The 24007-nt window shown below is 47.1% G+C and overlaps 1 protein-coding gene across 2 annotated transcripts in view; it reads left to right on the forward strand.

Annotated features, from left to right (window-relative positions):
* The first annotated feature begins 1882 nt into the window (after nucleotides 1–1882).
* Nucleotides 1883–24007, forward strand: part of DPYS (dihydropyrimidinase) — an 81033-nt gene continuing 58908 nt past the window's right edge. For both annotated transcript variants that reach the window (XM_084749171.1, XM_084749172.1), the window contains exons 1-4: nucleotides 1883–2269; nucleotides 14482–14640; nucleotides 19477–19656; nucleotides 21264–21453. In XM_084749171.1, the coding sequence (XP_084605297.1) occupies nucleotides 2003–2269; nucleotides 14482–14640; nucleotides 19477–19656; nucleotides 21264–21453 (796 nt within the window). In that variant the 5' untranslated portion in view covers nucleotides 1883–2002. The remainder of the gene's footprint in view (nucleotides 2270–14481; nucleotides 14641–19476; nucleotides 19657–21263; nucleotides 21454–24007) is intronic.

The raw sequence follows: 24007 nt of genomic DNA on the forward strand, positions 1-24007 counted from the left end.
CTGAAACCACCATGAGCTGGAGACCAAACGTCCAAGCGCAGAAGCCTGTGAGGGAGAGTCCACATTCAGAACGCACGCCACGAATATTCAGCCCACGCCTCTTGTCAGACAGGTGCCTGGTACCACCGCAGCCCTCTACACACAGATCTTTTCTAAGCTGAGCCTCCTCATCCCGGAGGTAGAGGTAGAGACAAATGGTCCTGAGTCTGGAAAAACAAGCACTACTTCTGCTCCAGCTCATGGCTCCAGACTTAAGGTGAGTTTAATTCTAAGAAACACACCAGCAGCCTCTCTTTGAAGAGTATTAAAGTGTAAGAAAGAAAGAAAGAAAGAAAGAAAGAAAGAAAGAAAGAAAGAAAGGATGGCCTTACAAGCTTCTGTCAGCCCTATCACTACTCCCGCGTGGATCGAGAGGCCCTGGGCTGTCCTGCCCAAGCTCCATGGAGCTTAGAGCAGAGCCAGAGGTCCAATTCCTCATTCATTTCCCTTTCAACCCTCAGTTCTGCCTGTGTCACCAAATCCCATGCAGGTAGAAGCTCATTATCAGACCCGAAAGTTCTCTCCCACCGGGGGGGGGGGGGGGGGGGGAGGGGCCCAGAGTGTCTGCAGACACAGAGGCCACAGCACGCAGAGGCGGAGGCCGAGCTCCCACACTGAGCGTGTTTGTCCCGGCCCCACCTCCTGTCGTGACCCCACAGAGTAGCAGTGGTGGCTCCAGACCCAGGTTTGCCTTCCTATTCTAGCAGCCAGCATCTTTCTTCGCTGCTGTATTATTGTCTGCAAATCTCAGTGAGCCATTTCCTCCCTCCTCTGACAAGCCCCTCTTTTGTTAAAATTTGGAGCTAATTAAATGTGGGAAAGTTGGTGTTGTGCTGTGTCATGATATAATGTGTCCAAAATAAAGAAACCTTTGAAATCGTTCACTTGGGCAGTTTCCAGGAGAAGCAACGTCACTGCTGCAGAGACATCCAGTCTCACTCTCCCGGTGGTGTTGACTTGCACGGCTCGTAGGAGTTTCTTTGTGTATATAATTACCCCCTTTCACGGTCACACAAAGGTCCTTTGACAATAATTATATAACCTTCCTGAAGTTTTGGTTGTTTGCTTATGGGCTTGACAGCCAAATCTATGGGTCTTTATCTTATCTATGCTTTTTACATTTTTAATCATTTTGAGGTGTGGATTCTCCCAGTGCTTCAGGAAATTTGACAGGGTACCCAAAGGTCCATCTCCCCAGGGATGCTAAATCACGTTGTTGAGAATCAAGATTAGCCACCTTGCCTGCCTTCGTCAGCTCCCTCAGGCCTTTGCTCTGTCAGATCCCTGTCAGTCCGTGTGCCACCCTTCCTACACACACACACACACATACACACGCACGCACGCACGCACGCGCACGCACACACACTCGCAGGCCCCACCCCAACTCCGCGCCTGCGCTCTCTCAGCCCATCCTCTCCTTTGCTTTTCCATCTAGAGAGCCGACTCACACGGCTGCACAGCCTGCCAATCACCGAGACTGCGGTGAATTGCTCTTGATTCGTGAAGGAGCCAAGTCAAAAGGGTTTGTTTTGAGGTGTTGTTGTCTCCGGTTCTGCGGAACTATGTGGGTTCCATCTGTCTTTTGGTGTAGACAGTGTTCACCAGGGAACCAAGTTAATTTCTTTCTTTCACTAAAGTACTTTTCCTAGGAAGGCAAGCCCCTGCTTGCAGTCTTCAAATCCCAAGACCACTTTCCTCTATTGACCCATAAACTCAGGGGACGCCTAAGTTCAGTGCAACAGGACTTCTGGGGCTATGCTTATGGCTTTGTCCTGGCCTGTGGCAGGCCAGCCCTCCCCTGGGGTGGAGCCACACCTGTGCCTTGCACTTAAACCTTTGCAGTTGAGCCTCTGCCAGGGATCTGCCAGCCTTCAGCCCAGCGGGAGAGGGCATTTGGGGCACAGTTCGTGGAGACCTCAAAGGAGAGCCTGCTCTGTTTGCAGATTTCCCGGCGCCCCTGGCCATGGCATCGCGGGGACGACTTCTCATCCGCGGGGGGCGTGTGGTCAACGATGACTTCTCACAGGTGGCCGATGTGCTCGTGGAGGACGGCGTGGTGCGGGCTGTGGGACGGGACCTGCTCCCTCCTGGCGATGATGCAGCCCGAGGGCTGCGGATCCTGGACGCAGCGGGCAAGCTTGTCTTTCCCGGCGGCATCGACACACACACGCACATGCAATTCCCATTCATGGGCTCGCAGTCAGTCGACGACTTCCACCAGGGCACCAAGGTACCCAACCTACTGGCCTATGATCTGGGGTCTCTAGCGGCTTCACCTCACTCATTCCTTTTGCAGCGTTAGGGACTCGGGTGGAGGGAGACACTTGGGCTTTCTTTGAGCTTAAAAAGACTCCCATCGGGGGTGAAAATGTTGTATGCTGTGGTCTGTGGCGCTAGCTCAGCACATGGTCTCTCTCCTCCTCTTTTTGGGTAATTCGGCAGGCACTCTTTCCTTTCCCTCTCTTCTCTAGACTCCATCTCCTGGTATCTGGAATTCCCCCTTTGCCATGATAGTTCACGGAGGTTTCCAAATCTCCTACACTGCTTATATCCAATTGGCCGGTCTATTTTTCAAAAAGGCCTTTTCAGCCTTTTCTTCCAGTTCTCCACTCCAGCCATGGACAAGTGAAGACTCCATTTACCTAGAACGTCCGGGGCCTGAGTAGAGCCCTGGGTGAGGGGAAACCCGTAGCGTCCCACATTGGACCCAGCCCAACCCTGCAGAAGTAAGATTTTGAAGCGTTCTAGGGGTGTTCCCTTTCAACCCCTTCTTCCACCTGCTTGCTCCAGGCTTAAGTACCTGTCCCCGCCCCCCCCCCCTTACTTAGCGTCTGGGGTGCAGGAAACAGGCAAATCTGGATGAAAGCCCGAACCTTAGACCAATTAAAGGGCCATGCAAAGGTTTCCTCAGGGCTTCTGAAACCACCGTGGGATTAGCTCGGCTGCTCTATAGAAAAGCAAAATTGCATTCTCAGCACCTAGGCTGAAGATGTCAAACTGGCACCATTTTTAAGTCTTGCCTCCAAGATGCCTTGAGGGAGGTGGCTTCTTCTAAAAGGAAGATTACACTGACTTCCTCAAAGCCGAGGTTCTTCGCAGTGGACAGGACTGTGTCATACTGGGTCCAGCCACAGAGGCCTGGTACAGACCAGTGCTCTCAGAACAATCCACAAGTTGTTTATTTCACTTATTAACCTGACTTCCAATCCCTTTACCCTCCTCTCGCCTGCCCTCATCCAACCCGCCCCCTACCCCCCACCCCCAGCCCTCCATGATTTCACAGAGGAGCTAACAGAAAGAAGAAAGGCAGGCAGATCTGACCCAGAGAAGAAGAGTCCAGGGCAGGCTGCCTAATGCAACATTTGGAATGCTTCTCCCTAGTTACTTATTACCAACGCCTACAATTGTGTTAATAAATATCTTCTTTTATGGGGCAAACCGATGTCTCCTTTCAAAATCAGACTATTGTGTTATGAATGTATCTTTTCCCCTTTTTACAAAATGCCATGAACTCATTTGGAACGAATCTGTCATCTATTGGAACAATTCCCAGTTCTAGATAAGTAAAATAATAATAGATTAAGTAGAAAGAAGAAAAATATCACCAAGGACCTTCTCAATACCCTGGATGTTTTGGTATATTTCCTCACGCTTCTTAATTTTGTACTCTGTGGATTCTTGACATCGTTTTGGGTTTGTGTGTGTGTATGACCGTGGGCACGTGAGCCTGTACATGAAGCTTTGTGACCAGCTGTCGTCATTTATTTCTGTCACTGTAGACCCTAAACCGCTGGTGTCAGGGTCTTGAGAGCCCCCATTTCCAGAATGGGTCGCAGCTGTCCTGTCTACCACTGGCCACACTCCCGCCAGCATCCTCTTGAAGGCTGAGCAGTAACTTTCCTTCCCTTCTCTCTGATCAGGGCTCCAGACTAAGCAGCTACACAGAGGACTTGGCGAATGCTGAAGATAAGGGACATGTCTTCCCTTTCTCAGCATCCGCTGGGTGTGTCCTGAGGTCCAGGCAGCTGGTTCTTTCTCTTCTACCTATTCCTCGGACATGCTGAGTTTTTTTTTTTTTTAACAGTAGAGAGAGATTTGTAGTTGCTGACTGAGAAGCTATCTCTTTGCAGCATGCGGCAGAAAGCTGTCAACGCAGGAAGAGACTTAACCCACCAGCTGACTCTTTAGGTATTTCTATTTTTAAAGACTGTCAAACTGTGAAACAATATATATTTTTAATTCTTAAGCTGCGTATGTTAAGCAAGAAATGATACTGAGCAGAGAAAGTTCAAGGGGTTTGTAAACACACACTGCCTGCTACATACATACTAAAGAGTACTCACAAAGGGGCTGAATTGCTGATGTTCATCTTAAAAGCGGATTCCAAGGAAACAGTTCTGAAAGGCCCAGAAGACAAGACTCCATAAGGGACCAGGATGAGGAAAGACCCAGGTACACACACACACACACACACACACACACACACACACACACACTGGCCAGCGTTCTGCAAGGAGACACTGCAGGGTCCTTCTGTCTTCCTTCCTAATCTTCTCAGCAGTTCTCAAGGCAGTGTTGATGAGTCCTTGGTTTGTGACATTAGGGCCAAAGAGACCTTTTGTAGAGAATGAACGTATTACATATTTCAGTGTCTGGAGAAGCACCCTTTTAGTGCTGTTCACTGATATTTATCCCACGGAGAACATGTTGTATACCAGCTGGCCTAACTATGCATTATCCTTTACAATTGTGGGTGCTATCATCTATATTTTTAGGATCCAAAAAAAATAATACTAATAATTTAAACAAGTTACTTGCCTAAGTTGGGACACATAGGACATGTCCAAGTTAACAGCTTTTCAAAATTCAGCGTAGCTTGACTCCATCGCAAGAGCTCTTAGCCATTAGGCTCTGTGTTTTTGGGGAAACATCCAACGTTCTGGCCTTTCGGAGTGGCCAAGGATGGATGAGACAGCTGTGTAACTTATGTGCTAATAATGTGAGATGGAATTCTCAGAATACAGTTGCTCTGCTGGTCACCTTCCCAATGCTGGTGGTGACTAAAGTTACCAAAATGAATAATATCACAGGCATTATATTCATAGGGCATCCAAATATGCATTTATAGCCACATCATCTTCAAGGACACAGAAAGGAGAGCCGTATGCACAGGAAGTCACAATGTAAATATGATATATTATGCTTTCAGGAGATGGACCCAAAAGGTTAGAGCAAAGCTACTTGCTTTCTGCAGCCACGGGGGTGATCAATTTTAATATCTGATGAATAGAAGGGGTGCTGTTTGTGGTGTTCTTTTTACCGATCACTTGACTGTGATGGGGCCCAATTGAAAAAAATGAAATATAGGTCAACTAAAGGTTATGTATTTTGTGACTCTAATTCATGTCAGGCATTGGTTTAAAGCTTGTAATGGATTTGCTAAATTACAGGTAAAAGCTTTCTGTCCGATGTAAGTAATGGAAGCGGTGTTCTGCTTTGAGGAACTCTTATTTCATTTTGTCCTTCTGCACTAGACGTAGAGTGATTCTTCCAAGAATTCAGTAGCCACAGAGAACTATGTGATTTTTTTTTAATTCGTAGATTTGTGAATTCAATAAACCCAAAGGGATTATATCTTGGCTCTTAACTACATCCTATGATAAAAAGCATGAATTATAACAGTTCTGCAAGTGTTCAGGTATATGTATTTATATTGAGACAAAGGCCCAGGTTGGGTGGGTGGACATGCATTTAGAGGGTGATCTGCTAAGCAGCTGTCAGAGGACCCATCTTCTTAAACATTGGGGAAAACAGCCCAGCATGCCTTCTTTCTTTTTCTTCCTTTCTGTTTTCTTCTTTCTCTTTTCTTTCTTCCATCTCCTTTTTTGGAAGGACAGAAAGTTCTCAAGATTATAGAGAAAGGAAATTAAGCCTTGCTTTGGAATGTCTTGGTGAAATGCCACAAGGACAATTACTTCCAAGGTGTATGATTAAGAATCTTTACAGTTGTATTTATAGAGTTTTCTCACCTTGTGGAAGAAACCTTGAAATCACCATTTTCTATTGCTTGCCAGAACTAGACTTAGCTAAAGACCTGGGTGGCTGACCCAGTGACCTCCAGCACATCACTTCCTGCCTTGGGGTTGTCAACATTCATTGGATAAGCAATTCATTAACAAAAACTGTTAAAAAGTCCTTTGAAAATCAATATATACTTATTGTGCAGCTCTTAGAAAAGTGTTAGAGCTTTTATGGGCACTCGTGTATTAATATAATAAACTGTATTTTAAAAATATAAAAATATGCATTAGAATAAAGAAAATAGTGTTTTAGGTGACCTACAGTCTAAGATTTTTCTACCTATCCAGACTTTTCTTTGCAGGGAGACGTAGAAGCGGGTGCTTATTCTCCAACCTCTACAAAGTTAGCCGTGTTTGCTAAGTGCTTGCCTATGTCATGTCATTAAATGTTGCAGGTGCACACAACTTTGTGACCCATCATTGCTGTTCAGACTGTCTCAATCTTTTTATCTTCTCTATCTCTTGAGTTGCAAGGTGTATTACTACTGATAATCTGATATCACGACTGGATGTCCCATAACACCTCAAAGTCAAGTCACTGCAAACCAAATGTTCTCACCTTCTAAGCTTTTCTGTTTCCCCAGCTGTTGACAGTCGCACTCTCTTCTTCTCTATGGTGGGTACCAGGGTGGGCTCTAGTGTGTTTGCTGTTGTTGTTTTGTTTGCTGGTGTGTAGCAGCTAGACAGACAGGTCAGTCATTGTTCATATGCTTGCTAGTTGCCTGGGAAGTCATTTCTAGAATGCCATGCCAGGACAAATAAATGTTAGCCATCTTACGTTGATACATTCAGACTGCTCATCGCATAGGCTATTTTATAGCCCACATCTCATAACATCCTGGTTACTGGCACATACTGACCTTAATCAAAAAGCTTTGTCAATTTAATAGGAAAAAAAAAAGCAAAAATGTCCTACTTTTTAAATTTTCCTCACTTCTTTAATTACTAGACAGGCTAAGCCTTGAATGTTCATATTGTGTTGTTTGGTTGTCCCAGCTCTGAACATTCATAATTATGTACTTTTTATTTTAAAAAAACCTATTTAATGATCATAAAGCTAACTTTTGGACTTGAGAAGGAAGAGAAAAACATCTCAAAGATGAATTTGGAACTCTGATGTTATGTAAGGCTTTGGCCTCTTGGGGGCTGTATATGTTGGGAACCCTCTAAGCCCAGGACTTACCTTCCTTTTGCTGTTCGAACTCAAGCACTCCATATCTTTAACTCCAGACTTTCTTCCCCATTTGTCTGGCCGAAGTATGCTCAATGCTCAACAAAGGCGGTCTAAACCAAGGTTTCCTTGGTACAGTCAGGGAGGAGACCTCCTGTACTTTCTTGGCTTGTAATCAGGAACGTGAAAATTAAAATGCTAAAAGTTAGTTTTGCCAGAGAGGACAGATGTTTGGTTTTAAGAAAATCCATGCCTGTAGGTGACGATTCGTGGAGAACTGTGCTTCCAACAACCATTTAGAAGTTGTGTGCCCTCTGCAGGGAAGGAGAAGGGAAAGAGGCACTGACACGAATACAAATGACTTCAGGTAAAGGCAGCTGGGGAGGAGAGATACACGCATGGGAAACAAAGGAGTGCTAGGAGAGATGAGCAGACCACAGGGACAGAGATGAGGACAGCTTTGCCGCGACGCCTGTGTAGGCTTCTAGACCACAGTGCTGAGCCATCCACCCCTGGATGCAAAACTCTTGGGGTAGGTACTTATAATAATTGGGTTCTTTGGGGTGGCTCTGCTTGATGGCAAAAGTGAGCGAACAGAAAACACCTATCCTTAAATGTATTTAGCTCAAAATAATTCTCATGCTACAGCGGTATATTTTGGATACCCAACTGCAGGGCAAAGTCGAGGAAAGACTGGAAGCCCCACATCTCAGGGGATGGTGTATGGCAGTTGGACGCCTACTTCCGTGCCCATTGTCCCTTGAAGACTCCCAGGGGAAAAAATTCAAACTGTTCACAGCCCATGTATTGCTCTTCTCTTTCCTCTTTACTTTCTCCTCCTCCTCCTCCTCTTCCTCCTCCTCCTCCTATTCTTATTCTTATTCTTCCTGCACTAGTTTATCTAGTTAGGCTAATATAAAAATATGTGACACAGAGCACGGAAGGCGACAATTCAGAAGGTGGAGGGACTCGTGGAATAGATCAGAGGTGGCCTTAAGCAATTTTGTGTAGGGAAGGGGCAGAAGAATTTAGGCAAGATAAATGGAAGCTCTCAAGAGAGACACTTCAGAGTCTAGTGCACTTTTGGCTAAACAGTGTTCTCGATATTTCAAGCTCGTGGAGTTGGGAAGGCAAGCACGTGCAGAACACCTCCCAAACCACAAATATACTTTCGGGATTGGGACTTAGGCGGAGGTTGTAAAACCTTTCTCACACATCTTAGTGACTACAAGGAAGCTACCAGTTCAGTCCAGAGCTTTTCTCTCCAAGGCCCAAGTGTACTGTGAGGTTTTCATTTCATTTGGCTCCCGTGGTAGATGTCAGTGAACCAGTCCCCCTTTTCAGGATGATCTTAGATATGGAAAATAACAGAACAATGTGTTTTGGGGACTTTGCAGTAGGGCAATACACTCTTCAGTAAGAACTCATGTTATGTGACATCATGACCCACGGGGGGTGGGGTGGGGGGGGGGAGGGCAGGGTTTATCTCTGGCTTAAGCTCAACTGTGTTCACACTGGAGACATGGTGGCCTCATTTGTGCCCCCAAACAGGGGTTTAGATAAATTGGAAGGCTTTCAAGGGAAACCAGCCAAAGACATAAGGAGCTGGGAGAATTGACTTGTGAGCCAAGATTAGAAAGGGTTAAAGGCTAACTGGCAAGCGAAGGGACAGACAATCAGGAGTAAAGACAAGCAATAGGCAGGAGCCACAGCAGAGCCTCACTAGTATCTGCTACAAGATGGCCGCTGCCCCATCCTCTTCCTCCTGTGTATGGCTCATCAGCATCGGGACTGCAAATACCACTGAGTGGACAGATGCCCAAGCACCTCACATTCAGGGTGCTCCAGCCCGATGCTGCCCCTCCTCTGCCCTGACAGTGGTCACGATCTGAGTGACCCCAACTGAGTCCCATCTGGCTTCCTTTTGCCCTACAAATAACCACTGCCCTGTCTTCCTCCTCTGGGCACTGCCATTCTCTGTGGTCCTGGATGGTCTTGCTTCTGTCCTTTACCGCATCCTGCTGAGTTCCCGACTCGAGGTGCCTTCTCCCTCAGAGCCTCCCTTCTCACCTCATTTTCCCCAGGAACACAGGTTCTGGAGCACCGTGGCTCTGCCCCACTAGCCTGTTTCTGCCAAGTTGTCTGCTTGGTCTCCTCGACTCTGTATTGAGGCTAGTAATACTGAAGAGCAATAGAGATGATATGAAAGGTGCAAAACTGCACACTAGTTAGTTCTTAATTACTGACAGCTTCCACATGTATGTCCTACTTTCATTTTAAGTCTAAACTTCCTCAAGTCTCTCTTTCTCGTTCTCTCTCTCTCTCTCCCTCTCTCTCTCTCTCTCTCTCTCTCTGATTTTTCAGTGGCCTTTTCTGTATCTTTTCCAGGCAGTTTAGTAAAAAATTCCCATTTTCTATAGTACTGTTAAAGGTAGAAGTGGATTTGTTTTTTGGTTTTTTTTTTTCTCTTGGTTTTTCGAGACAGGGTCTTCCTGTGTAGCCTTGGCTGTCCTGGACTCGCTTTGTAGAGCCAGCTGGCCTCAAACTGACAGAGATCTGCCTGCCTCTGCCTCCGAACTGCTGGGATTAAAGGTGTGTGCTTCCATGCTGAGCTGGATTTGCTATTTTTTATTCCAGTATATTTTATTACAATTACTTACTTGTATTTCTGCCTTGCCCTCTAGACATGTGGGTCACAACCCCTTTGGAAAACTTCTGTCTCCAAAAATGTTCATATTACTATTCATAATTGTAGCAAAATTACGGCTATGAAGTAACAATGAAAATATTTGATGATAGGGTCACCACAGCATGAGAAACTGTACTAAAGTGCTGCGGCGTTAGAAACGTTGAGAGGCATTGCTGTAGTCTATCCACACCCTGAGGGAAGAAGAAAGAATTCAGGATTATTTGTGTGGCCCTTCCAGGCTTCCCCTAATCCATGTAATGGCTATGTGTGATGATGTCTTTTTGATAACATTTTTATTAGGAAATAATTCACATGCAATACAACTCAGCCATTTAACCGTGCAGTTCCATGGTTTCTGGAATATTGACAGAGTCGTGGAGACATCACCACAGTTAGTTTTAGAACATTCCTGTCACTCCTGCCCCTCCACCTGCCAAATTGTTTCTTAGCTACCGGTCTCCTCTCAGACCATCTCCCTTAGCCCTAGTTAGCCTCCTTTCTGCCTTCTGTCCTTGTGGACTTTTCTCTCTGGAACATTTTCCATAAGTTGTGCAATGTGAGCTCTTTTGTGACTGGCTCCTCTCATTTGGCATCGTGTTTTCTATGGTTCGTCTGTGCTGTGGCAGAGTCACTACTACATTCCTTTTTAAGGCTGAATGTTGCCCCGTTGTTTTTCTATTCACCAGCCGATAGGCATTGGGGGAGTTTCTGCTTGTTGACTCAGGTAGCAAATACTGACTTGAATGCGTGTACAAGTCTTAGACTAGACATTTTTCACTGGTCTTGCATGTGTACTGACGAGTAGACATGCTGGATTATGCTCGCTATGTTTAACTTTCTAAGAAACGCCAACTGATTCCCAAAGTGTCTGCACCATTATACCTTCTCACCGGTAGCACACAGCCCATTCTCGGTGACCTAGATTACACATCCTGACAATGACTTTTTAATGGATTTCTGGTGAACAAGTGCTGACAGTATTTTTTTTTGTCATATGTTCCTAGATAATACAGAATGACAATTATTTACAAAACATTTGCACTGTACGAGATAATGCAAGCAATCTAAGAGTATGCATAGGAATTTGTGTCTCTAGTGTGTGAAATTACTATGTCATTGTATATAAAAGAATTAGGCACACACAGATTTATTTTTTATCCACTAGGAGTGATGGCACCAATCTCCCATGTTCTAAGGGGCTACTGTATTTATTTCTCTACATCCCACATGCGATGGGTTTTTCTATATCTGTAGACTTATAAAGTTTTTTGTCACACTTTAATTAACAGTTCTCCAATAGAAAGATCCCCCCAATCCTCCCCCCCCAAGGGATACCTTATTATACTGGAAAAGCACTTGGAAAAGGAAAAAGGTGACAAGATTAATCTCTATTCAAATAAAAATACAAAACCTGAATTTTTTTCCCCAAGTCTTGTCATTGTACCGATAGTAGTGTCTTAGGAAATGCAAATATGTATTTTCTGCATGAATAAGGACAATGTTATTTAAAGGTGGTAATAAAGTGTGGCGGCTTATGTAAAAAAGTAAGACAGTTAAAAGTAGAAAGAATTGGAGATGCACCAAGTGACTTAAGGAAGAATAAAAATATATCATAAAGCGAGAGAGGGAAGGGAGAACAGACATTCCAGGCCATGGGAGTGTTGGCTGCACTTGGGGTGCAGTGTGGGAAAGGGGCAGGAGTGAGGTTGGAAAGCCACTGTGCCTCTTGGGTTACCACAAAGCCACCTCTCAGGAAATGAGCTGTGATGGATGTAAGAAAAGCAGAACACTCAGAGGCAGGATTGCAGGCTACCAAGAAGATACCCTATGAGCATATACAGGGGAGGAGGTACCCCTCAATCACAGACATAGGGGAGGGGAGTAGGGGGAAAGCGGGAGGGAGGGAGGAATGGGAGGATACAAGGGATGGACTAACAATTGAGATGTAATATGAATACATTAATAAAATATTAAAAATGTTAAAAACCAGCTAATACTATTTTACAAAAAAAAAAAGTTGAAGATCACTAAAAAACAAAAAAAGAAAAGAAAAGCAGAACAATTCCTAATTACAAACAAGGTGCAATTCTCCAGAGCCAAACTGTGCTCAAGAAAGACTTTATACACCTTGTCCTAGTCGAACCCTCCTCACTGGCTGTGGTCCAGATGCAGGCACTGCCCTCACTCACTGGTCCAGAGGCAGGCACTGCCCTCACTCACTGGTCCAGAGGCAGGCACTGTCCTCACTCACTGGCCCAGATGCAGGCACTGCCCTCACTCACTGGTCCAGATGCAGGCACTGCCCTCACTCACTGGTCCAGATGCAGGCACTGTCCTCATTCTCTGGTCCAGATGCAGGCACTGCCCTCACTCATTGGTCCAGAGGCAGGCACTGCCCTCACTCTCTGGTCCAGATGCAGGCACTGTCCTCATTCTCTGGTCCAGAGGCAGGCACTGTCCTCACTCACTGGTCCAGATGCAGGCACTGTCCTCATTCTCTGTTCCAGAGGCAGGCACTGCCCTCACTCACTGGTCCAGAGGCAGGCATTGCCCTCACTCACTGGTCCAGATGCAGGCATTGCCCTCACTCACTGGTCCAGATGCAGGCATTGCCCTCACTCACTGGTCCAGATGCAGGCATTGCCCTCACTCACTGGTCCAGATGCAGGCACTGTCCTCATTCTCTGGTCCAGAGGCAGGCACTGCCCTCACTCACTGGTCCAGATGCAGGCACTGCCGTCACTCACTGGCCCAGATGCAGGCACTGCCCTCATTCTCTGGTCCAGATGCAGGCATTGCCCTCACTCACTAGTCCAGATGCAGGCACTGCCCTCACTCACTGGTCCAGATGCAGGCATTCCCTCACTCGCTGGTCCAGATGCGGGCACTGCACTCACTCACAGGTCCAGATGCAGGCACTGCACTCACTCACTGGTCCAGATGCAGGCACTGCCCTCACTCACTGGTCTAGATGGGGGCACTGCCCTCACTCTCTGGTCCAGATGCAGGCACTGCCCTCACTCACTGGTCCAGATGAGGCATTGTCCTCACTTACTGGATAAGGAATCAAAGGCTACAGAAGTTAAGCAACTACTCAGGAGACCCGGCAAGGTATAGAATCTGAACATCGTGCTACCAAGCCAGTGAGCACCACCCGCCTGGAGTCCCACGAGCCTCCAGTCCTGCTGCAAACTGCTGGGCCACCACTAGACCATGATTATGTTTGTTTTCTTCACCTACGTTGTTTGAATACAGCAATTAAAAATACATTAACCACCTTGTGATTTTCATTTAAATGAAATCAATTTAAATAATGAGCCAAAGGCGTTTGTTTTTGTAATAGTTTTTAAATTACTTGTAATGTAGCGTGATATGCCACCAGGTCTATCGAGGGTTCAGGCAGGAAGCAGGGACTCGGAAGCCACGTTTTTGAAGATCAGACTTCATCCCAGAGGCAACAAGAAGCATTAACTTTCTAAAACTCTCAGTTGGCACATAATAACCGTGGACGTGCGGGGTGCAGTGTGTTACCTGTGTAAATATTGTGCAGTCATCAAAACGGAGCAATTAGCATATTCATTGCCTCGGACATACAGCGTTTCTTTGTGGTGAGGACATACAAATCTTCTTTTCTAGTTAACCACCCACAGTACACAGTACACAGTACACAACACACACAGTACAATTGCTGATGATGCTCGCTCTGCTGTGCTATCGGAAACCCCAGGGTATCCCCTCCCCCCTTGAATAACTGCAGCTTTGCTCCTCCCCCATCCTTAACCTTTTGAGCCAAGTGGCTCATCTGTGGCTTGGAAACGCCCTCTGCCCTGAGGGTCTGTGGGTGGATGCTTACGGAGGAACTAGGAATCTGTTGCGACAGTCACAATTAGATGACAGAAAGGTTCTGAGATAAAACCAGAGCAGTGGGCATGAGTGGTGACCACAGATGTCAATCAAAGAAAGACGAACGTGTCACCAGGGTTCAGAAGCCGTAGCGTGGTGAGCCCTTCCGGGTTCTCAGGGTAGGTCACAGGGCTGCTGGGGATGTGAGTCCCTAAAATGGATCCCAAGGAAATAGGGTTTTACGACAGCAGATACAGTTTATTATTTTAAATGGTTTATATCTTTTCTATTATTTTCGTCTGAGGGTTCTGTTTGGTTAGCTTGCTGCTGTTGTTGTTGTTGTTGTTTTGTTTTTGAGAAAGGGTCTCTGTAGCCCAGGCTGGACATCCTCTCACAGCAATCCTTGTGTTTCAGCCACCCAAGTATTAGGGCAGGAGGCGGGAGCCACCCATCTCTGAGTTTCTTTCCAGCCATCCTTTCTCTTTCAGAAGCAGCTGAAGGCATTTTTAAGACTTGGTACTTCAGTGTCTGGGGAGTCTATTCATGAAGCATCTTCGGTGCTTCCTAGACTCATCCCATTGGCCCTGGGGCTTGCAGACGCGCGCAGCTTTTGCAGCATGACAGACGACCTAATTGGCCACAACCTCTTGTGATTGCAGGCTGCGTTAGCGGGAGGCACCACCATGATCATAGATTTTGCCATTCCTCAGAAAGGCAGCTCCCTCATCGAGGCCTTTGAGACCTGGCGCAAGTGGGCAGACCCCAAAGTCTGCTGTGACTATAGCCTACACGTGGCAGTGACGTGGTGGAGCGACAAGGTAAGGCAGCTGGCTTCCAGTTTGTCCCATTTCATCCCCTCATCCTCTGTTCTGTATGAGAGCAAGACACTGACGATGTCAAAGGCAAACATTGGTGATGTCCCCGCCTCAGGGGTGACCAGGGGGCAGGAAGGATGGGTTTTCATTGCACATTTTTCTGAATCTGTTGGACTCTGCAGACTTTGAAAGGTTACAATCAAACGCTTCAAATATAAAACGTCATATAAAGCACACAATGGAAATCTGTCATGCTTGCTCACAGTGACATCCTCCTGTGTTTAGTCCAGGAATTGTTGATGTTACGTCTACTTTGGACAATTCTTATTCTCAACTTCAACATACCTAGAAGTTTTAAAACTGCATTAGGAATTTTTAACTTGTGAGAAATACACCAAAGAAATTCCAACCTTAGAGTCTCTTCATATTGGAGGCCTCCACTCCCGACAGCAGGAGAGGGCTAGGATCTGTTCCGAGGCCCTCTCCCAGCCGTGTGCCTTGAACTCTCCCGACACTACTGTGTGGCTATTGTCACCTGAGACTCATGTACAGCTGACCTCAAAACACCCTTCCATGCCTGATAATTATGTAGGACATGAGGAAACTGGTAAGATTCAGATAGAAAAGATGATTTTGAGAGCCATTAAAATATATTGAGAGGTTACTGAAATCTACTGAAAGTGTGTGTGTGTGTGTGTGTGTGTGTGTGTGTGTACGCATGCGTGTGTCTTGTAAGAATGTTTTCTTGAGATTTAAATCCTAACTCATTTCTTCATACTGGCTTCATTCAGACATGTTAAGGGGGCAGAGATGATACCATTTTGAGTAGCTCGTACACCAACGTCCCTTGCAGAACTTGCTTCAGACACCTGGTGCCTATAAAGCATGCGATGTTCTGGACCAAGTAACCCAGCCGCCATCCTCGCAAGGGTTACGGTGGCTTCTCTCCCCACATGATAGCTAAGTGATGAGTTTTGTCTATTTTCCAGGCTTAAAGGCAAGTCTTCCTTTCTTTCATCTCTTCCTATCTTTTCTCTTCCTTCCCTTTTCCTTCCTTTCTTCCTTCCCTTCCCCTCCCTCCTCCTCCTTTCCTTCTCCTACTCTTTCCCTCGCTGTCTGAGTTTATGAGAGCAAAGGCAGCAATGCTGGCTTTTTACCAGTCCTTCCCACACTTAACAGCTACATAGATCCCCACATACAGGTTCTGTTGTGTCACTGTAACCAAGTGCTTCCTGTAGACTCAAGCAATAGACACAGACTGCATCCCAGCCTCCTCTTTTCCAAGGTCCCGGTCATCTGGCTCTAGAACGCACACCATTAGAATGTACATCATTAAAATGTGCACCATTAGAATGTACATTAGTAGAGCCACTCACATCTGCTGTCAGCCTACGTGTAAATAAGGGCTCAGGACTTTAACATAAGGGTTAGAAGACGCGCAAGTCAATTTGTTAAAACATTTTTCCCCTTTATGAGGATTCTTTGTAGTTTTTCTTTCTCTTTTATTGAAAATAGATTTCTCTCCTTCCATAAAATATCCTGATTACAGTTTACCCACCCTCTGCTCCTCCCGACCCACCCTCTCCTCCTCCCCACCCACCACCCACCCTCTACTCCTCCCCACCCCCACCCACCCCCTACTCCTCCCCACCCCCACCCACCCCCTACTCCTCCCCACCCCCACCCACCCCCTACTCCTCCCCACCCCCACCCACCCTCTGCTCCTCCCCACCCCCACCCACCCTCTGCTCCTCCCCACCCCCACCCACCCTCTGCTCCTCCCCACCCCCACCCACCCCCTACTCCTCCCCACCCCCACCCACCCCCTACTCCTCCCCACCCCCACCCACCCTCTGCTCCTCCCCACCCCCACCCACCCTCTGCTCCTCCCCACCCCCACCCACCCTCTGCTCCTCCCCACTCCCACCCACCCTCTACTCCTCCCCACCCCCACCCACCCTCTGCTCCTCCCCACCCCCACCCACCCTCTGCTCCTCCCCACCCCCACCCACCCTCTGCTCCTCCCCACCCCCACCCACCCTCTGCTCCTCCCCACCCCCACCCACCCTCTGCTCCTCCCCACCCCCACCCACCCTCTGCTCCTCCCCACCCCCACCCACCCTCTGCTCCTCCCCACCCCCACCCACCCTCTGCTCCTCCCCACCCCCACCCACCCTCTGCTCCTCCCCACCCCCACCCACCCTCTGCTCCTCCCCACACCCCCCACCCTCTGCTCCTCCCCACCCCCACCCACCCTCTGCTCCTCCCCACCCCCCACCCACCCTCTACTCCTCCCCACCCCCCACCCACCCTCTACTCCTCCCCACCCCCACCCACCCTCTACTCCTCCCCACCCCCACCCACCCTATGCTCCTCCCCACCCCCCACCCACCCTCTACTCCTCCCCACCCCCACCCACCCTCTACTCCTCCCCACCCCCACCCACCCCCTACTCCTCCCCACCCCCACCCACCCTCTACTCCTCCCCAGCCCCACCCACCCTCTACTCCTCCCCCCCCACCCACCCTCTACTCCTCCCCACCCCACCCACCCTCTACTCCTCCCCCCCACCCACCCTCTACTCCTCCCCAGCCCCACCCACCCTCTACTCCTCCCCCCCCACCCACCCTCTACTCCTCCCCAGCCCCACCCACCCCCTACTCCTCCCCACCCCCACCCACCCTCTACTCCTCCCCAGCCCCACCCACCCCCTACTCCTCCCCACCCCCACCCACCCTCTACTCCTCCCCAGCCCCACCCACCCTCTACTCCTCCCCCCCCACCCACCCTCTACTCCTCCCCACCCCCACCCACCCTCTACTCCTCCCCAGCCCCACCCACCCTCTACTCCTCCCCCCCCACCCACCCTCTACTCCTCCCCAGCCCCACCCACCCTCTACTCCTCCCCCCCCACCCACCCTCTGCTCCTCCCCCCCACCCAGATCCACTTCCTTTATGTCTCTCATTAGAAGAGAACAGGATTCTAAGAGATGATAATAAAATATGACAAAATAAAATATAGTAAGATAAAACACAAATGATGACATTGAAATTGAACAAGACAAACCACCCTTAGGAAAAGAGCCCAAGAGAAGGCACATAAATCAGAGACCCCACCCATCTGCACACTTTGGAACTTCATTAAAGCACTAAACTAGAAGTCGTATGGTGCACACCACCACAGGCCCTGTGCTTGCTGCTCGAGTCTCTGTGCGCTCATATGTTGATTTGGAGGACCCTGTTTCCCTGCTGTCCTCCATCCCCTCTGGCTCTTACACTCTCCTCCTCCTCTTCTCCTGGGTTCCACAAGCCCTGAGAGGAGAGATTTGATGGAGACAGCCCATTTAGGGCTGCGTGCTCCAAGGTCCCTCACTCTCTGTATAACGTCTGGCTGTAGGTTCCATCTGTTGCAGGGAGAAGCCTCTCTGATAATGGCTGAACAAGGCACTGATCGTATCTATCTATCTGAGTCTAGGATATACCACAAGTCAATTTGTAATAGTGGACAAAATTACCTGCATTACTATGTTTAACACAGAGAGGGCCTGGCCAGGTAGTCCCATGCTGGCCTTGAACTTGTCCTCCTTCCTGTACCTTTGAGAGGTGACTTTTCAGAGTGTGCGAACATGCCTCGCTTGGTGCTTTTGTTGTTGTTTCTTTGAGTCAGGGTCTCTCTACATAGCCCTGACTATCCCAGAACTCATTATATAGATGAGGCTGGCCTGGAACTCATGTAGATTTACCTGCCTCTGCCTCTGCCTCCCAAGTGCTGGGATTACAGTGGGCACTGCCACACCCAGTGGCTTTGTGATTTTTTTATATTATTTACTCATATTACATCTCAATGGTTATCCCATTCCTTGTATCCTCCCATTCCTCCCTCTCTCCCATTTTCCCCTTACTCCTCTCCCCTATGATTGTGACCGAGGGGGACTTCCTCCCCCTGTATATGCTCATAGGGTATCAAGTCTCTTCTTGGTAGCCTGCTATCCTTCCTCTGAGTGCCACTAGGTCTTCCCCTCCAGGGGACGTGGTCAATTATGGGGCACCAGAGTTCGTGTGAAAGTCAGACCCCACTCTCCACTCAACTGTGGAGAATGTCCTGTCCATTGGCTAGATCTGGGTAGGGTTTGAAGTTTACTGCACGTATTGTCCTTGGCTGGTGCCATAGTTTGAGCAGGACCCCTGAGCCCAGATCCACCCATCATAATGTTCTTCTTGTAGGTTTCTAGGACCCTCTGGATCCTTCTACTTTGCCATTTGCTTTGTGCTTTTTAATGAGTATAAAGTTAACCTTTTTTGTTGTATTTGCTCCATGAATTGTTGGTGGTTTCTCTTTTTCTGTTACATTATGAGTGTTTACAGTTGTTTGGATAGCTTAAAGATCAATTTTTAAAAAGATGAACCAATTAGCAAATATCGTCCCTAAGAAAAGCTCTTTAACTTTTAGCAAAAATGTCCACTCTTACCACACGTAAACTTTGACCCATTCTAGAGCCATGGCTGCTGCTATTGCTGCCCTGCGGCTTCATCTTCTTTTTCTACAACAATCTCCTCAAATTGGAAGACAGATGCAGAGAATTTTATGTTCAAGAATAGAAATTAAGTACCTCAGGGAAAGCTATTAACTTTTCCATAATTTAAGGATCTCACGGCAGCAGCCATTTATCAGGTGAAATGGGATGACGTGGGAGAAAGTTTGCAGATTTGATTGCATGTTCCTGAGGTAAATTGTTACCTTTACATTGCTTATATCTTTTCTGAACATAGTCTTTGAGGAGTGACGAAATTACCGCTTAATTTAATGAGGGATGTGCTGTTGTACCTGCCGCCCCCTAGGTAAAAGAAGAAATGAAAATCCTTGCCCAAGATAAAGGAGTTAACTCTTTTAAGATGTTCATGGCCTACAAAGACCTGTACATGGTACAGGATGAACAGATGTATGCAGCCTTCTCTCAGTGCAAGGAGATCGGAGCAATTGCCCAGGTGCATGCAGAAAATGGAGACTTGATTTCAGAGGTGAGCCTTCCCGTCCCAGCCCTCCCACGGGACAGGGGAATGTTTAGAAGATTGTGATTTAAAGCCAAGGCATTTGGCCCTAAGAAGGTAGACCCAGTGCATGCATGGGCAGAAATTAAGTCACTCGACACCTGTGCTGCATAAATATCTGAGTTGGTTTTCTTGTCAGAACCTTTGACTTTTTTCAGTGGGTCTACATGGTTAGATGAAGAATCTTCTTCTACATTTATTTATGAATTTATTTATTTATTTATTTATCTATTTATTATGAGTACACTTGTGCCTGCATGAGCTTACGGATACCCGTATGTACAGATTCCCATAGAGGACAGAAGAAGTTGGATCCTTGGACCTTGAGAGACAGCTGTGAGCGGCCATGTGGGTGCTGGGAACTGAACCCAGGTGCTCTGGAAGAGCAACCAGTGCTCTTAACTGCTGAGCCATCTCTCCAGACCCTGTAAATCATCTCTTTTGTGTTCCTGAGCACCGGCTTGTTTGCTGGGCTTTCAGAGGCTTGGGCTGCTGGTGTCGAGTGCTAATGTGTGGGCATCAGACGAAGTGAGCAGTGTGTCTGCCGGTGCTTTAAAGCCTTGTGCTTTCCACTGCCTGGGAACTGAGATGTGCCCTGGGGGAATCGAGAAAATATTTATTTCTCTTGTTAGTTCCATTACTAGTGCCCAAAGGGTATGCCATCTGCAAGATTCAGAGAGCTGTCTTTATATTAGCTGGGTTTCTTTTCTTTTCTTTTCTTTCCCCGGGCTTATTTCCCATTAAGGTAAATAAGATTGCAACTCGGTAACTGGGAGGCAGTGGGGAGAATGAAAAGGGAGTGTGAGCTATAAACGCAAACAGAGCAGAGTTTAACCTTGACTTCCTCACTGTGTGACCTGGGCAAGTCATGTCATTTCTCTGAGTCTTGGCTTGCAGCCCTTTTTTTGTGAGAAAGAAAGAAAGAAAAATCTGAAGACATAAGATGGATCAAGCTGAGCTACTTTGTGTTAATTAATATATTATCAAGCCTGTACAATGCTTCCTACCGAGTGTGAGTGAACAAACCTGATTTTTTTTTCAGGGCTGGGTCAGACAGACAGACAGACAGACAGACGGACAGACAGACGGACAGACAGATGGCAGAGACCAGAAAACAAATTCAAATGCCATTCTTCAGGAGCCAGTCGGCTTTATTTTAGAGACAGGGCTTCTCACTGGCTGGGAACTCACCCAATTAGGCCAGACTGGTGACCAGTGGGCTTCCGGGATCCACCTGTCTCCGCCTCCCCAACATTACAAATCCGTCTTGTTTGACTTTTTCACGTGGCTTCTGTGGGTTGAACTTGGGGTGTCATGGTGGCACAGTAAGGGCTTTACCAGCTGAGCAGGCTGCCCGGCCTCTCCCTCCCCCCACCTTTTCAATCAAGAGAAGCTGGTGGTAAAACGATGCCCTCGGGGGATACGATTAATATATACTAACATCGTATGTTCCTCCTGCTCCCTTACTAATAGCTGACAGATTTAGAAGTCTATCAGAACCTTTAATTTCCAATAAAATAATATTTGTCATTAGCCATCCTTCCTGCTACCTTTTTCCATTTTTGCTGCCTTTTTAGGGAGCAAAGAAGATGCTGGCACTGGGGATAACAGGCCCCGAAGGGCATGAGCTGTGCCGTCCCGAAGCGGTGGAGGCAGAGGCCACTCTGAGAGCCATCACCATCGCCAGTGCGGTGAACTGCCCCCTATACGTTGTGCACGTGATGAGCAAATCTGCAGCGAAGGTGATAGCTGACGCGAGGAGAGAAGGTGACCCTCTCTGGTACCCTACCACCTCGAGTTAACAAGCTAGCGGGCACACAGCCTGCCTCTGCTCAGTGAATGGGGAAGATGTGGTTGGTGTTCGCCGCCTTCGTCCTTACACACGCCAATTTCCTTCGTTCTTTCTCTTTGTCGTCATTCACTTCCTTTTGGACTCTTCTTTCCTATACTTAGGACCTCAAACTATTTCCAACTCATAATCTGTCTCTCAAAAGTTAATAAGCAGCAACTTTTTAAAAAACATGATAGTGAATTTTAATTTTAAAGCCAATTTTACAGCGACTCCCACATCTCCTGACCGCCCAGCTAACCCTGCTAGCACCCGATGGAGCCAGGGCAGAGTTCATGCTCAAAAAAACTGGTTTTGGAATTGAATCGATTTGTCGGACAGCACCTTGGATGTTGGGTCAATTGAAGCGGTAACTCCCACAGCATTTTAATGATTGTTGTTTTGAAGGTTATTTTTTAACTTCAAATCGACTCTTGCCTCAACTCTCTAGGTCAATCTGAGTATAGTCATGCAAAAGAAAGAAAATCTGTTCCTGGGCAAAGGAAAAGGACATTAGTTTGATAGGACTGGACAAATTGGGTGAAAGCCACATATGTGCATTTTGTGACCTTAGGTCTCACTGGGTGATTCCTGCAGTGAGAGGAGTCATCCTGTTGACTTCCCTCCTGAAAGTGGCAACAGGTGGATAATGTGCCTTGTTCAAAGTCATGATATGGATTTGGCATGCTTTTAATTGACCTAATTTATCTAATTGACAAATGATGTCGAAAACTACTTGTTGCAAGAAGGTTTAGTGAGCCATATTCACTTTTGATATGTAAGTGTTAGGGGTAAGGCTAATTTCAAATATGCTCACAACGTCTTTACTTACAAACTACTGCAGACTCCTTCCCTCCCACACCCCAAGTGTAACAGGAAACAGCTCCCGCCCCTCACCAAAACAAAAGCATCTGAAAATCCCAAGCTGCAGTGCTAGCTTTCTCCCACCAGATGGCGATGTTGACAGCGTTTCGGAATTGGTAAGGTTTCCCGTTTGTGTAGCACCTTCAGGACACAATGTTAGACTAGAGAGGACAGTAAAAGCTGCAGGGGTGTCCATCTTAACCTTCCGTCAAGCTATGACTTTGAAAGATCGGACTGGGAGCTGTTTCTTGACAGTGGGCATTTATTCTGTACGTGGACAAAATTCAATCAGAGGCTGGTTATAAAGATCTAGGGACCACAGAAAACTAACTTCTAATCCTAAGTACGGTGATTTTTTTATTTTAAATTAGTTTTAAATACAATTTTACTTCTTGATGTGTGAATTGTTCACAATTTTACATTAGTCCAAGTTCAAAACTATATACAAAAAAGTGTTCAAAGAATTAGCTACTTGTCATATAAGATATACGTATAAGATAAGAAATATCTGTGTCTCCTGTTTTTCTCTTCTTTCCTTCATAAAACAGAAAGCAAAAGAAAACAACAACTACAAAAACAAACAAACAAAACCACCTCGCTGGTATTCTGCCCCTTCCTGCCTTTTCTTTTAGAAATATATCCCTGAGGTCAGCCCCAGAGGGTGGACTTTTTAACATTTGTAGGTCTGGAATATGCTGCTGTGTGTAATTCAAATAACTCTCCACTGGTGGGCACCTGGTCTGTTGCAGGCCTCAGCTCTTACAATGACCACCACTGTGGTCACCTCCTTCCGCAGAGACTGTTTGATATTTCTATAAGGTGGCGGCTTTTCTATTACCCCTACAAGAAATTGCTACAAGTTTAGTGACTGATAAGGTAAACTTGTTATCTGGTGGGTCTAGGCAACAAAGTATCCAGGTGTCTGGAGTGCCCCGCCTCTTCCTTACTTCTCCCAGAGGCAGAGGCTACTCAGGTTCCTCAGCTCATGGCCCGAGCCCTGCCGCCAGCCTCTTGCCTCTCTCCTTCACTTTAAGGATCCTTGCATAACACTGAGCCCACTCGTTAATTCACGATGACTTCCCCATCTTAAGGCTCTAACATACAACTCTAAGTTCTCTTTTGCTACGTCAGGTAACAAATAAACAAATTATGGGTTGGCATGTGAACGTCTTTATGGTTCCATTATGTGCCCAACATAAAAGGGTGCCTTTCAGAAGTAGGCTTGCTGGCTCAAATAGTAAAATGAGCATGCAACGTGTTAGATACTGTTAGGTTCATTTCCAAAGCAGCTGTAAGCATGGGACAGTTTCAATGCCACCCAAGCATGCTAGCTAAATTGGATTTACAGTAATGATGCTTGTGAAAGGTACCTGAGTGCCCAATTGTCAAAGAAACAGCGGAGTCCAGAGTGATTCAGCAGGAGATAGCCCACTCTGTGAATGCAATTCCTCCTGAACAAGTAGCGCATGCGACCAAGGAGGAACCCGAAGGGAGTGGAGACAGCCTAACAGAGCCAAACTGTTCCCATGGCGACTACATCAGTAAACCCAAGGACAGACCTTGGAATGGTGATGGCGAGGAGCCCATGAGCCACACTGACCTTCTGGGAAGGACTCAGGTGCCTTAGCT

The sequence above is a fragment of the Acomys minous genome (genome assembly GCF_964271855.1).
Source record: "Acomys minous genome assembly, chromosome: 12".
Lineage (NCBI taxonomy): Eukaryota > Metazoa > Chordata > Mammalia > Rodentia > Muridae > Acomys > Acomys minous.